Source organism: Aotus nancymaae, unplaced genomic scaffold (assembly GCF_030222135.1).
Source record: "Aotus nancymaae isolate 86718 unplaced genomic scaffold, 86718_ANA_hifiasm-v0.15.2.pri h1tg000004l, whole genome shotgun sequence".
NCBI lineage: Eukaryota > Metazoa > Chordata > Mammalia > Primates > Aotidae > Aotus > Aotus nancymaae.
The window spans coordinates 13,466,834-13,482,360 of record NW_026988415.1 but is presented as its reverse complement, the minus strand read 5'-3'; the positions used below and the strand labels follow the sequence as shown (position 1 = coordinate 13,482,360).

The window sequence follows — 15,527 nt, the reverse complement described above, 5'->3', positions numbered from 1 at the left end:
AATTACTTCATTATATATTACAATGTCATAATAATAGAAATAAAGTGTACAATAAGTGTAATGCACTTGAATCATCCTAAAACCACCACACCGCACCCACCAAAGGTGCATGGAAAAATTGTCTTCCACAAAACCAGTCCCTGGTGCCAAAAAGGTTGGGGACTGCTGGAATAAAGCATGATTTAAGGTTGGAAACTAAACACTCACAGGCAGATCAGAACATTTGTTTTGCCACTCACAGTAACAGTGATGTCATTGAGTATGTAAAAGAGCACAATTAACTGCCTGAGCACGCACGCCCAGACTTTTCAAAGCAAGAGGGTTTCCTCATCCAAGGTGAGCACCAAATGTGAGAATTGAAAGGAGTGAGGGGAGGAGGGAAAGGGGAGTGATTGCTTAAAGGGCACAGATTTTCTTTTCAGGGTGACGAAAATACGCAAAACTAGATAGTGGATAAAGCTGCCCAGCCTTGTGAATATGCACTTTAAAATGGTTAAAATGGTGACTTTTAGGTTATATGATTTTTATTATGATAAAAAAAAAAGCAAGGTCAGCACCATAAAACAGGGCAAGAAAGAAACAACATAACATTTTTTTAAAAAAAAAAATCAAAAGATACTGTAGTAATAAGCCTCAACTTACACAACAGAACCATAACAGGGAAGAGTAACAAGCACTGAAATAGTTGCAGGAAGACAACCAGAGCTTGGAAATGCACATCTAGGCTGGGTGTATCACAGCATTTTTGGAGACTGAGGCAGGAAGATCACTTAGGGCCGGTCGTTCAAGACCAGCCTGGGAAACATAACAAGAACAACAACAAAAAGCCAGGTATGGTGCCATGCCTGTGGTCCTAGCTACTCAGGAGGCTGAGGCTGGAGGACTGCATGAATATCAGAGTTTGAGGCTGCAGTGAGCTATGATCATGCCACTGCACTCCAGCGTGGGCCACAGAGTGAGACCTTGTCTCTAAAACAAACAAACAACAAACAAACAAACAACCTCACATCTTTCTATTCCAGAAGTGGAACTCTGCCAAATCACCAACTGGATGAAGAGGGAGATCAGAAGATTTCATCCTTGTTCATTGAATTTGCTGGCTGCCTGTGTTCATAGCTTGGCCAACGATTGGTGTCGCCTTTATACCACCACCAGTACATTTTTTTTTAGTATTATAATGAAAAAACCCTGTTTTATCTGTAAAGTTTACTTCATATAGCACACATTTATATGGAACTGTAACAGAGTGTTTCAACACATGACATTTGTGCACAAAAATAACAGAAACTCATTTGTTAGGATGATTGTCTCTGCTTTATATATGAAAGATCTAGTATATAAAAATAGTGTTTAAACCAAAGGTAACCCACTCTATTCTATATCAAAGGCACAGTACTCTAAGTGGCAAAGAACCAGGGAATCTGAAAGAATTACTTCCTTTTACTAATCCAAAACTGGCGGCCAAAAGGAACACTCACCTGCTTTGGACTATTTGCGATTCAACACTGAAAATTCATTAGCGTTAGGACAATTCATCTGCATTTGAGTTTTATGGAAACATATATGGTCTGTGCACGCATACATGTATGTACATCTGTGTGCATTTCTGTGTGCCCATCACGGGAACTCACTGACAGCCAGTGGCTAGGGAAAGGCAAGCAAATTTTGATTACACCTCAAGCCTGAATGTATACTCAAGGACAGAACTGGAGAGTACAGGCAGAAAAATACTTTAAACATTTATAGGAATTAAACATTACCCATGAGACAACAGCCATGTACTCCTTTATGAACACAATAAAAAGAATACATATTTCTGTAGATAAACCCCAATGTGTCCTTCAAAAGGAAACACTGCCAAAGCATGAAAGGTGCTGGCTGTTCCAAGATGGAGTGTCACAGGACTCCCAACATTTGAGGCTATTAGTGCCTGTATACTCACTGGTACAGATGGGTAGAGTTAAACATATACATATATCATGGTAAAATACAATTTACTATATTCTGTAACCTTTGGTTTTCGTATATAAGAAGCAATGTGACACAGCTCCTGTGAGCGATCCTGCAGCCCTTGCATAATCTATTATGTTCTTTACAAGATCAACTGTGAGTGTTGAGCTCTCAAAATTGTCACTGGTACACAGAAAAAGCATTACTTGGCCGAGTGTGGTGGCTCACGCCTATAATCCCAGCACCTTCAGAGGCCAAGGCGGGTGGATCACTGGAGGCCAGGAGTTCAAGACCAGCCTAGCCAACATGGTGAAACCCCATCTCTACTCAAAATACAAAAAATTAGCCAGGCGTGGTGGTGCATGTCTGTAATCCCAGCTGCTTAGGAGGCTGAGACAGGAGAAATGCTTGAGACCAGGAAGTGGAGGTTGCAGTGAGCTGAGATCACGCCACCGTACTGCAGCCTGGGTAACAGGGCGAGACTCTCAATAAAAAAAAAAAAAAAAAAGCATTACTTTAAGATTTCAAATATATACTGAAAGAGAATTAGCTCTGCAATCAGATTCTTCTAGAAACTCTACAGTTACAGTTTCAGGAAAGCAACCTTGATACACACTCACTCCAGCAAACACGTTGATAGGAAAACACAAGAATGAGAGACAATTGTGATTTTCCAAACAAAACAGAAACAACACTTTACTCGGAACTCTTGCTTAGAAACAAGAGGACAAGATGATTTGCGCATCTTCTAAGACATATATTAAGGTGACCTTCTGAAGCTTCCTTAATTTTTCGGTGTCACATCCTTTGCCAGGTTCAAGTCAGAAGCAAAAAATTTGAGGACTGATGGCCCAGGAGTTGAGTTATCCAAGTGGACGATGTATTTACCTCCCAGGCTGAGAAAAGTTTACATATCTGACCAGAGGGAAAAATAAAAGAAAGATTAGTAGAGAAGATACTAGTCTCACAGCAACTGGTCCCTGGCCTCGCTTCAGGGCACATGCTCCTGGAGTTGCTGACATACTGGTGATCCTATAAATGTCCTCCCCGTCCCCAGCTCCCGACCAAGCCCAAGGTGTTTCTCAATTTCAAAGAGAGCTTCTCAAGGAAAGAAAAACAAGGGGCTTCCAGTTTTGGAAACATAGGTTGAGGCTATTCCAAAGACCTTCCTAATATTCTGCCCTAAGCAAATGTTTCCATGCTTGCCAAGCAACCGGCAGACCAGGAGCTAAGAGGAGTCTGAGATGTAAGTTTGAAAAGAACTTTTTTTATTGAGAAAGAGTCTTGTACTGTCGCCCAGGCTGGAGTGCAGTGGTGTGATCTCGGCTCACTGCAACCTCTGCCTCCCAGGTTTAAGTGATTCTCCTGCCTCAGTCTCCCAAGTAGAGCTGGGATTACAGGCATGCACTACCACACCCAGCTAATTTTTGTACTTTTAGTAGAGCTGAGGGTTTCACCATGTTGGCCAGTCTGGTCTCAAACTCCTGACCTCAAGTGATCTGCCCACCTCGGCCTCCCCAAGTGCTGAGATTATAGGCCTGAGTCACCGCACCTGGTCAGAGCTTATTTTTTATATCTGGCAGGAAATGTGGGACATAAAAATTAGAAACAAGTCATCTACTCTCTACTCTCTCAAAACTAGCTTAATGGAAGACTCTCACATCATTCCTGCAGACCCGTAACTGTCTTCTTCTCTTCCAAAGCTATGTGGTGCAAAGACTGCCCTGTAACAGCTAGAAGGAGGGGAGGGGGTTTCGGGGTCAATTGCCTTTCAAGAAAAAGGTAGATGAGATGAGGCCCTACCTGAATAGGATAAACAGGTTTGCTGCTTCTCTTATCGTCTAAAGGTGTCTGGAGACTTTGGCAAGATGTCATGGAATCCTCCAGATTTTGTTTGTGGCTGTCAGGAGAAAAACGTGACAAAGACAGTCTGGTGTGACTTACAATGTTGGTAATCTTGTCACAGATATGCTGCTGCTCATAATTCATACTAACAGAGGATCTGTTGGTGGTATTGGTTTCATCTGCCTTTCTGGTTTTTGTTGTACGACTGGTCATTCTTTTGGTAGATGGTCTGGAAAGAGACAGTTTGGTTAGAATCCCAATTATTCCCACACCAAGGCTCTGTCCTAAAAGAAGCTCTGTCCTTTGATTAACTTCTAAGAAATGCCTTGGAATTAAAAAAATTTTCTGAATCATAGAACAGGATGGCTAAAAGGAGCCCTAGAGATCACAGACACACTGATTTTCAAACTGTATTCCAGAAAGCCCTTGGTCCCACGGAAGCACCAGGAGTAGGAGTAGCTAAGCACATGGGACTCCAGAAACCCTGTCCCTCCCTCAGATTGGTCAAGGATGTGGCCAATGACATGCAGTGACAGAACTGGTGCAGGTTCTCTAGCTCTAGTGCTCCTTCCACATCACCGCCCCTCTCAGCAGACTCCTATTCCTGTGGGCCTTGCAGGTGAATAGTGTTCCTTTCCATGAATTGGTTCCTGCTTTCCTGACCTAACCTCTGACCTTGTTTCCTTACACTGAAAATGAGCATATTATGGCTGGGCGCAGTGGCTCATGCCTGTAATCCCAGCACTTTGGGAGACCAAGGTGGGCAGATCACTTGAGCCCAGGTGTTCAAGACCAGCCTGGCCAACATGGTGAAACCTCTTCTCTTAAAAAATATAAAAAATAAAAAATAAATAAAATGAGGATATTACTGTCACACTCAGAGTTGTGATGATAATTGAAACGGGTAATAAAAAATGCCTGGTAGATAGCAATCACTCAATAAATGTCTTCTTGCCCGACTTTATGAGATAACATTAATCACTATGAACAAAAGTGAAGTTTGGAGCCAGATGTATCTGGAATTGAATTTAGGCTCAGCCCTTTAATAGCAGGATATTGGGCAAATGAAGCCCCTAGCTTCTCTGCACCTCAGTCTCCTTGTCTTTATAAACGGGGATGATGATCCTTACCTAGCAAGGCTATTGTGGGGATAAGTTTATTTCTGTTAAGTCAAATACATGACATCATATTTGGTACAAACATGAGCTCAAGAGATAATATTATTTAGCATTCTAAGAATGTCAATCATAATCCTGCCAAGTTTATTTAGATAAGCTGGCTAAGTGACTCACCTTGAAATGACTGCCTGTGTTGAAGTGTCTTTTGCGCTTTTTGGTCTGAAGGTTTTAAAATCACTATTAAAATATGTCTTTGGCTTTTTATGGACCTGGCTGTTACTGTCTTGCAGAAATACCAGCTTGGGCGGCATCTTCTTGATATTCTTAATTGACGTTTTCAATTTGGAAGATGGATCTTTGCCATTTAAAGTGTCTAGGGGAAAAAAAAACACAATTAAATATGGAGTTTCAATAATGAATTCAAGAAAAAGCAAAGGCTGTGATCCTGATGGCATGGGGAGGAGGTGACACCTGTCTGAAGGCAGAAAGAGTCAAGTAGTGGTACCCCTGGGAGGCAGGCCCAGCAGCCCCACAGCTGTTTTACTTCCCAAGCCATGTCCTGGGCCACTGCTCAGCACACACACTCACCCTGCCCTCGAGGCACCAAGAGGATACCTTTAAGGAACTTGTCCTTTGTACTTTGCTAGGAAAGAATAACAGGCCAGAGAGAAGACTGCTCGAGATTCTTGCCCCTCCCCTGATCACTCACCTAGCCAATTCTGTTTGTGCATTTCGTCTTACCTCTAATGTTACCTCCTACCTTTGGCTTTCCTCAGTGCCCTAAGGCAGACTGAGAGGCTCCTACTGCTATGTTCTCATTGTATTTTCACCAAACTTCTTTTAACCTCATCATCTTGTGGCAGTATTATGGTTTGCTCATATGTTTGTCTTCCCACTGGCTATGGCTTCTTCGAGCTGAGGCCATGTCTTTCCACCCTGCTTCATCCCCAGCACCTAGTAGAGGACCTGACTCACCTGTTTAATATCCACTGGCAGGAAAAATATGGACAAATAGTGTTTTCTCGAATGCCAATTACTGCTACTACAAAGTCGTTCCTACTCGTAAGGGAGTCACTGATACATTTGAGAGGGCATTCATATTATGACATGGTTTCAATTTTTCTTAATGAAGTGGAAAGTGGAATTCCACCTATGGTCAATCATGGATGCTTTGAGGAGGTAAGCTATGAAATGCTGCCAATCCTCACATTCAAGTGAGAAAGAGATGATGTCTACAGTCTATTAGCATGATCTTTAAAATAATAGCAGCAGCAGCAGCTGATATTTATTGAGTTTATGTGTCAGACACTGTTCTTAGCATTACATGGATTTATCTCATTGAAATCTCATGTCCACTCTAGGAAAAGGACATTAGCTTCCCCTGTTTTCAGATGGGAAAACTCAGCACAGAAAGGTTAAGTGACCTGCCCAAAGCCACACAGCTCAAAAGCAGAGGAACATCTGGATATGAACCTAGGCAGTCTAGCTCCTAAATGGGGACTAACCTGATGGAAACATTTCATTCAATGAGTCCGTGTCACTTTATTCACTGGTAGCCTCGGCCTCCTCATATGTGTCATGGCAGGGTGTTTCTGTGACCTATGATTAAAAAAGCAAATCTTGATTATGCCTAATATTCAATCATCCTGGTTTAGAATTTCAACGAAGTCAGATTTCAAAGATGGATTGATGGCTAACTTTTGTCATTTCAATGAAAAGGTAAAAAAGTCTAACATCTTTTAACTGGCCCCAAGAATCTACAAAGGATAGAGACAGGTACCCATAGCTGTGTCTTTTAGCTAGGAAAAGACACTCAAGAATGAAAGATTTCCCTGGGCAGGAGCCAAGGGACTACAGCTTTGGGTTGACGTTTGTTCTACGCCTGCTCAGAAGCTTAATTAAGGCGGGATGGGACTAGTCAGTGAATAGCTAAAAAGTTTTGACTGATTTTTTTTTTGGTCGGGGTTGGGGACAAAGTCTCATTCTGTTGAAGAGGATGGAGTGCAGTGGCATGAGCATAGCTCACTGCAGCCTCAAACTCCAAGCCTAACGTAATCTTCCTGTCCCAGCCTTCCAAGTAGCTGGGACTACAGGCATGTGCCACCATACCTGGCTAATTTTTAAATTTTTTTATAGAGACGAGGTCTCACTATATTGTCCAGGCTGGTCTTGAGCTCCTGGGCTCAAGAGATCCACCTGCCTTGGCCTCCCAAAGTGCTGGGATTACAGGCGTGAGCTACTGCGCCCAGCCTTTGGTTGCTGCTTGAGGTAAAACTCCCAATAAGTTGAATGAATTTTGACATGATGACTCCCAGCATTTTTTGGAAATGACGTTTCTACTATAAATTCTCATTTTATTTAATATTAATGAGCACAACTGGGTAATTACAAACAGACAAAACAGCAGTCTTATAGCACAGAATGTAAAAAGCACAGAAGCTGGAGGAAAAAGGCCTTGAATACATGTGCCCCATCAAAAGACCTGATGTTGGGGTAAGCAAATAATTATGAAACAGACCACAAAAGCACTCACCATAAGGGAAAAAATGATAAATTTGAGCTTGTTAAAAAGAAGAACTTCTGTCTGGTTCATCAACAGACATTAGGGGAGTGTGAGGCAAACTATGGCATGAAAAAAGAAACCTGCAAATCCAAAGGACTCCTAACTAGTGTTGGTAAAAATGTCTACAACTCAATCAGAGAAAGGCAGGTAACAAAACAGCAAAACAGGCAAATGACTTGAAAAGGTACTTCACCAAAGAGAATCTCCAACAGGCCCATAAGCATTTATGAAAAGGTGCCTGACTTCAGTAGTCATCACATTAGTCATCAGAAAATACTGGTAAATTCAACAACATTAAAATCAGAAGGCAGGGCACTCAAGCCTGCAATCCCAGCACTTTGGGAGGCTGATGCACATGGATCGCTTGAGTCCAGGAGTTCACGACCAGCCTGGGCAACATGGTAAAACCCCGTTTCTACAAAAAAATTAAAAAATAAAAAATTAGCTGGGTGTGGTGGTATGCACCTGTAGTCCCAGCTACTTGGAAGGCTGAGGTGGGAGGATCGCTTGAGCTTGGGAGGTGGAGGTTGCAGTGAGTCGAGATTGTATCATTGTGCCCCTGTCTGGGTGTCAGAGCAAGACTCTATCTAAAAAAAAAAAAAAAAAAAGTGGAAAGAAAAAATCAGAAGCTTCTATCTAGCAGAGGTCAACATTAAGAAAGATAAGCTGCAGAGAGATCCAAGATGGCTGAGCACTAGCAGCTCGGGATTGTAGCTCCTAGAGAAAATGCACAGAACGAGAGTATGCCAAACTTTCAGACGAATTTTTGTTACCCACAGACCGGAAGATTCCCAGCAGAGGAGCCCAACGGGTCACCAGGGCGACTCTTGTGGCCGGCGTCGTGGTTTTGCCGGTGCCCCGGCGCCGAGGTTCTTGGTGCAGAGTAAACGGGACTGATTGATGTTTGGAGCTCCGGGAAGGCAGAGTCACCCATTTACCTGATTGAAGAGAGATTCCCAGGCAGAAAAGCACCACGAATCTTGATGCCGCTGTTTTGGCCGGCGCAGTGGGTTGCTCAGATTTCGGCACTGGGAATTAACAAGTTGGACGTCCACTCAGAGACCTAATTTGAAAGTAGGCAATTACAAAGACGACAGATGGATGAACTCACAATGAAGGGAAGAAACCAGCGTAAAAAGGCTGAGAATACCCAAGATCAGAATGCCTCTCCTTCTACAGGTGATCACAGTTCCTCATCAACAAGAGAACAAGGCCTGATGGAGAACGAGTGTGTTCCATTAACAGATTTAGGCTTCAGAAAGTGGATAATAAGGAACTTTAGTGAACTAAAAGAACATGTTCTAGCCCAATGTAAAGAAACTAAGAACCTTGAAAAAAGGTTTGACGAAATTCTAACGAGAATAGACAATTTAGAGAGGAATATAAGTGAATTAATGGAACTGAAGAATACAAGAACTCCGTGAAGTATGCACAGGTTTTAACAGTCGAATTGATCAAGCAGAAGAAAGGATATCAGAGGTTGAAGACCAACTTAATGAAATGAAACAAGAAGACAAGATTAGAGAAGAGTAAAAAGCAATGAGCAAAGTCTCCAAGAAATATGGGACTATGTGAAAAGACCTAATTTACGATTGATAGGTATACCTGAATGTCATGAAGAGAATGAATCCAAGTTGGAAAATATTCTTCAGGATATTATTCAGGAAAACTTTCCTAATCTAGTAAGGCAGGACAACACTCAACTCCAGCTAATCCAGAGAACACCACAAAGATATTTCTCAAGTAGAGCAATTCCAAGACACATAATTGCTAGATTCACTAGGGTTGAAATAAAGGAGAAAATTCTAAGGGCAGCTAGAGAGAAAGGTCAGTTTACCCATAAAGGGAAGCCTATCAGACTCACAGCAGACCTCTCACCAGAAACCCTACAAACTAGAAGAGAGTGGGGGTCAATATTCAATATCCTCAAAGAAAAGAATTTTCAACCCAGAATCTCATATCCCGCCAAACTAAGCTTTATAAGCAAAGGAAAAAGAAAATTTTTTGCAAACAAGCAAGCATTCAGTGATTTCATCACCACCAGGCCTGCTTTACAAGAGCTTCTGAAAGAAGCACTACAAACAGAAAGGAACAAACAGTATCAGTCATCCCAAAAACTTACCAAAACATAAAGAGTATCTCTATAATGAAGAATCTACATCAACTAATGGGCAAAATAGCCAGCTAGCATTAAATGACAATATTGAACTCACAAATATTAATATTAATTCTAAATTTAAATGGATTAAATGCCCCAATCAAAGAGACAGGTAAATTGAATAAAAAGTCAAAATCCATCGGTATGCTGTATCCAGATCTATTTCACAAGCAATGACATACAAAGACTCAAAACAAAGGGATGGAGGAAGATTCATCAATTAAATGGAGAGCCAAAAAAAAAAAAAAAAAGAAACAGGAGTTGTAATTTTCGTATCTCACAAAATAGATTTTAATAGTAACAAAGACTAAAAGAAACAAAGAAGGACATTACATAATGGTAAAAGGATCAATGCAACAACAGGAGTTAATGATTATAAATATATGTGCACCCAATACAGGAGCACCCAGATACATAAGACAAGTTCTTAATGACTTATGAAGAGACCTGGGCTCCCACACAATAATAGTGGGAGACTTTGACACCACATTGTTAATATTCGACGGATCAACGACATAGAAAATTAATAGGGACATCTATGATTTGAACTTAGACCTAGAATAAGTAAACTCAGTGAATATTTATAGAATTCTCCACCCCAGGTCCACAGAACATACATTTTTCTCAGTATCATATTACACGTATTTAGAAAGTGATCACATAATTGGAAGTAAATCACTCTTCAGCATTTGCATAGCATTTCACAGACTTAAATGAAATATTGGTTGGCTGTTTGTTTGTTATTTTCTTCCCTTATTCCTTCCTGTCTCCGTTGTTAAGCACAATTATCGGCATAAAAGAGGTTTTTAATACCTATTTTTAGATTGCATTCCAGCCCGGGCAATAGAGCAAGAATCCTGTTCTCTCTCCCCCTTTTTCTTTTTCTTTCTTTCAAAAAAAAAAAAGAAAGCTGGCCGGGTGTGGTGGTGCATGCCTACAATCCCAGCACTTTGGGAGGCTGAGGTGGGTGGATTACCTGAGGTCAGGAGTTTGAGACCAGCATGGCCAACACGGTGAAACCCTGTCTCTACTAATAATACAAAAATAGTTGGGCATGGTGGCACACACCTGTAATCCCAGCTACTGGGGAGGCTGAGGCAGGATAATTGCTTGAACCCAGGAGGCGGAGGTTGCAGTGAGCTGAGATTGCGCCACTGCACTCCAGCCTAGGGGACAGAGTGGGGGTCTGTCTCAAAAAAAAAAAAAAAAAAAAGATAAATGATCAGCCTTTGAGGTGATGGATGTGCTAATTATTCTGATTCGATCATTATACATTGCAGCCAAAAAAAAAAAAAAAAGAAAAGATAGGCTGTAAACTGGGAGAAGACATCTGCAACACATAACCAAAAAAGCAGCAGTATCTCGAACATTTAAAGAACTACAAATGAGACAAATCAAGCCAAAAGTTTTGGGCAAAAGATCAAAACAAGCATTTCACACAAAAGAAAACATGAGAGCTAACTAAAGATATGAAAACATGGTCAACCTTGTTAACTATCAGGGAAATGGAAATGTAATACTTTATTCCATTACCACCAGATTGGCAAAAATGAAAAGCTTGGCAATAATGTAAAACAACAGGCATTCTTATACACTGCTGGTATGAGTATAGAGACTACCTTTGAGGCATTCACATCTGTTTTTCTTGTCCGCTTCATAATTTCTTCTATTCTCTGTTTAAAGGAAAATAAAAATTCAAACATAAAAACAGATAAGAAACCAAACACTTGTCCTAAAGGAGTTGATTATCCCCATTTCACAGAGGTAGACAATGGCAGTGATTGCTCCAAAACCACAAATATTACCAACAGAAGGCTTGTGGTGGCAGTTAAGTTCCCTATCCCAATCCCAGTTTCAGCTGTACAATGCCTGGAATGATGACCGCTGGATTTGTTATAACACAAATATCCAAATGATAACATCTCACTCCTAATTTGGCATATGCAGGAATTCATTACTTAGACTAAGCATATTGCAAACCAATTAGAGCTTTTAACATAATTTTAGTCTTAACATAATTATAGTCTTTAGTCTTCAGTTGATTCCTGAAGCCAATGTTAATGAAAATAATACACCTCAATGATGCCACACTGTTAGAGACTGTGTTAATGAAGAGAGAAGACAAGAGGTAGAAGAGTAATGTATTCTAGGGAATGACAGGAATTCTCTCTCCTGTGCATACTTCTTTCCCTGCAGTGAGGAGACTTGCAGCTCCCTGGCCCCCTCGAGGTGACCAATCTACTACCAGAGAAGCCTTGCAGCACCTGAGTCTGGACCACGGTTGTCAGATGAGCTCACATGTGGTCCTACCTTACAAATAGCCTGCGCCTTGGCCTCTCAGAGAGGCCCACAGTTTCTGCTTCTTCCCATGTAGTTGCTGCAATTTCCAGCAAGTTTGGAAGAAATTCTTAACTTCCACCAACCCCTACCACGACTGGAGTTATTCTGCTCAGAGGAGTTTTGTTACCAGAGGTTTGATACAGTGAGGCATCACTGTAACGGCCACCAAGTGTCCATGAGGGGGAGGCAAGATCAGTAAGAGGAGAGCCTTCTATGTAGGAGAGATCAGAGCCTCGAATAAGGAAGAGAATAGAGTGGGGAAACCACCAGGGGCTAGCATACACCAGATTTGTGATTTTTAAAAATGTGCTGATATCAGGTGCCCAATATTGTTTTAAACACAAAATCAAGTTCCCCCAAACAGAGAGTACTTTTTTCCTTTCTAGGCGTTCTTTTAAATTTTGTGACATAATTCTGTTGTGTTCTTTCTCGCGTTTGTCGGCTTCCCCTTGAGCTTTTATTTTGGTGTCCCCTTCCTAGGAAATTTATATAAAAGTATCATTTAATCTCAAGATACCTGAGTGACATCAGAGAGCTCTAGTTTAAAAACTTCAACAGTAAAATGTTATCTAGCATAACAAAAGAATGTTACCTTTTGGATGAAGGTTCCTATACATACATAAGATATTTGTGTATTGTCAATTTTCAAAGCACTAGTTAGAATGCACAAAGCTAGGCTAAACGTTATCTTGAGGATTCAGGACCACAGGGTTACCATTATGAACACCATACCACCCTATTTCAAAGTATGTAAATTACTGTGGAGCTGTCCATTAACACAGTAACAGAAGCCAACAGCCTGACATTTCTCAAAAGCACTGAGAGGATTATTGAAGGCACCTTCCTAAAAAATGCAGGCATAAACAATCATATACAAAACATATGACCAATGCTGGTGAATGACACACTAAAAACCGGGAATATGAATTGGGCTGTGATAATAATTCAAACTGAGTACAGTGTGAGCTCAGTTTGGGCCTTTATTTACCCAATGATTTGACTTTATAGATAGATGAGACCTTCTTATCGGTAAATGATTTTAAACTTGTAGAAGTATTTATGGTTTATCTTATCTGTCATAGGGACATTGTAAGGTCCAGTTGGTGGAGTTGTATGTGGTGCCACAGAATGCAAGATGGGGGAAACCAGTGTAGGATGTTGAATCTGTTTAAGCAATTTGGATTTCAAATTAAGAACCACTAATCCACAATTTCCTGTTTTCTGCTAATTTCAGTAGGAAAACATTCTGTGGTTTTCTGAGAGTGGCTGATAATGACCTGCAGTGGTACTGGGTAATAGAGACTGTAACATAAAAATGTAGCCAGAGGCCAGGTGCAGTGGCTCATGCCTGTAATCCCAGCACTTTGGGAAGCTGAAGCGGGCAGATCACCTGAGGTCAGGAGTTCAAGACCAGCTGGGCCAACATGGTGAAACGCCGTCTCTACTAAAAATACAAAAAATTAGCTGGGCGCGGTGGCGCGTGCCTGTAATCCCAGCTACTCAGGAGGCTGAGGCAGGAGAATCACTTGAACCCAGAAGGTGGAGATTGCAGTGAGCCGAGATCATGCCATTGCACTCTAGCCTGGGTGACAAGAGTGAAACTCTGTCTCAAAAAAAAAAAAAAAAGATGCAGCCAGAGAATCTGCTCATGTCTTCTTTGTCAGAGACAGAGATTTTTGCTTTGGGTTCCAACTGATATAATCTGGTTCTCATCCCCTGATAAAGCGTCCAGCCAGCCAACCTGAAGTGGCGCTTCCTGGTCTTCCTGATCCGGCCATCCCTTCTTCTCTTCAGTCTCCTTTTGTTGTTGCCCATCTTCGGGTTTTAAGAACTCTTCTGCTTCCAATAACTCAGCTTCTCTCTTTTCCATGTCTTTTGATTTCTTAATGACCCTGAGAGTATGTAAATAATTCTTAGTATTTGTCTTGATTGCTACCATACTCAGCTTGCAGTCCTATGTGAGTTTTTATAGTGAAACTTCCTGTGTATAGTAATACAATTTATATTTACACCATAGTCACTACATCTTCTGTGTTGTTACTATATAGGAATCACACAGTTCTATCCTTTTTTAAAAGAGAGAAACCAGTCCTCGGGAGCAGAAAAATATTTCAATCAAGTAATAGATTACTTTGCTTGTTAAAAAACTTAACTGTCTTTGAGATGTGACATCCCCTAAAAGGTCTTATTTACACATGCTCACACCCAATCTCTCGTGGGGATTGTAGAGATAACTTAGAGGAGAGTCTGGTGGTTCCCTAATAGTCAGCATTTTCAAAGGCTACATTAGCTCTGTTTATATGAAGTGAGTAATAATACTCTTCAAGTTATAGTTTTTTGCTATTCATAATACTTCTTTTTCCCAAGCCCATATAAGCATATGGAAAATATGTGATTATTTCAAATAACACTAAATACTTAAAAGCAAAGTCAGTACTGTTGTTATTCCCTGCAGTCAGTGGACAGAGGTTTACATTATAAGGCCTCACACAAAATAGGCCTCAAGATGAAGGAGCAAGAAACCTTTGCTAGAATTTGAAAGCACACAACTGTACATGAGATTTGCTGCCCACAAAGGAAATCCTAGCAACGACTCACCGGTCTGATGAGATACAGGGGTCACAAAGATCCCTGGAAAACACCCAAAGTAAAATATGAGTAAGTATAATTTTCAGGTTTAAAAATCCTGAGGTTAAAAGTCCTTTAAAAAAAGAAAAGGGCTGACACTAGTGAACACAAAGAAAAATATTCTTATATACCACTCTGGTGCTGAGAGATCAAATCTTGAATGTGAGTTTGATCTCTGTGCATCCTCCTACCACACCTTAATGGCACGTGATGCATAGAGGCCAAAAAGGACTGTGCCATTTATCCACACACAAGGGTCCTTAGCCATTTACAAGGGCTTGAAATGCTTCCTATATAAGCAATGAGGCACTTCTGATCCTCACTGAAGAGTCAGTTGCTCTTTGAGAATTTATAACTTGAGGGTAAAATTTTGATTTTCAAAAATATGGGCCCTACTCAAGATTTATAGTATAAGAAGGAAGACTTCGTGCTGACCTTGGCTGCATCTCTTCCTGTTGTTTTTCTTCTTCCTGTCTTGATCTTAGTCGAAGAGCAATGCGACGTAATTTGGCAAAAAGTTTTTTTGTCTCCTTGTCATTCATAAACCCTGCAGTATTCTTATTACCAGACTCTAGTTTAAATAAATATGTGCAACAGTTAGTTTAGGGAGCTACTCGTCTCTCAGTCCAACAAAGAAGTGCAACACAATCCAAAACATTAAGAAACAAAACAGGTGCATAGTCCAAAGTTTATAAATCACAAGCAAACTATAGGTGCTTGTTTAACAGATTTCCTTCAAACTGTACCCCAACAAAAGCAGAACATTTTGTTTCTTTTTAACACCTACTTGTTCCAAAATGAAACAACGTACTTCTACTTTCGTTTTAGCTGTTCTGAAATAACTGAATCAACTGACCTCATTGGAAAAGAGTAAGAAATACTGAACACAGAGGAAGACAAGCTATGCTCAGTCTAAAGGTTATGT

At 40.8% G+C, this 15,527-nt stretch overlaps 1 protein-coding gene across 1 annotated transcript in view; it reads right to left on the bottom strand.

The window, feature by feature from the left end:
* Positions 1-726: 726 nt before the first annotated feature.
* MAP7D3 (MAP7 domain containing 3) overlaps positions 727-15,527 on the bottom strand; it is a 35,970-nt gene continuing 21,169 nt past the window's right edge. The window contains 9 exon segments of the mRNA XM_021669388.2: positions 727-2,865; positions 3,754-3,850; positions 3,946-4,024; positions 5,088-5,286; positions 6,419-6,512; positions 11,254-11,307; positions 12,346-12,450; positions 13,716-13,866; positions 15,038-15,173. Of these exon segments, the coding sequence (XP_021525063.2) occupies positions 3,785-3,850; positions 3,946-4,024; positions 5,088-5,286; positions 6,419-6,512; positions 11,254-11,307; positions 12,346-12,450; positions 13,716-13,866; positions 15,038-15,173 (884 nt within the window). The 3' untranslated portion in view covers positions 727-2,865; positions 3,754-3,784.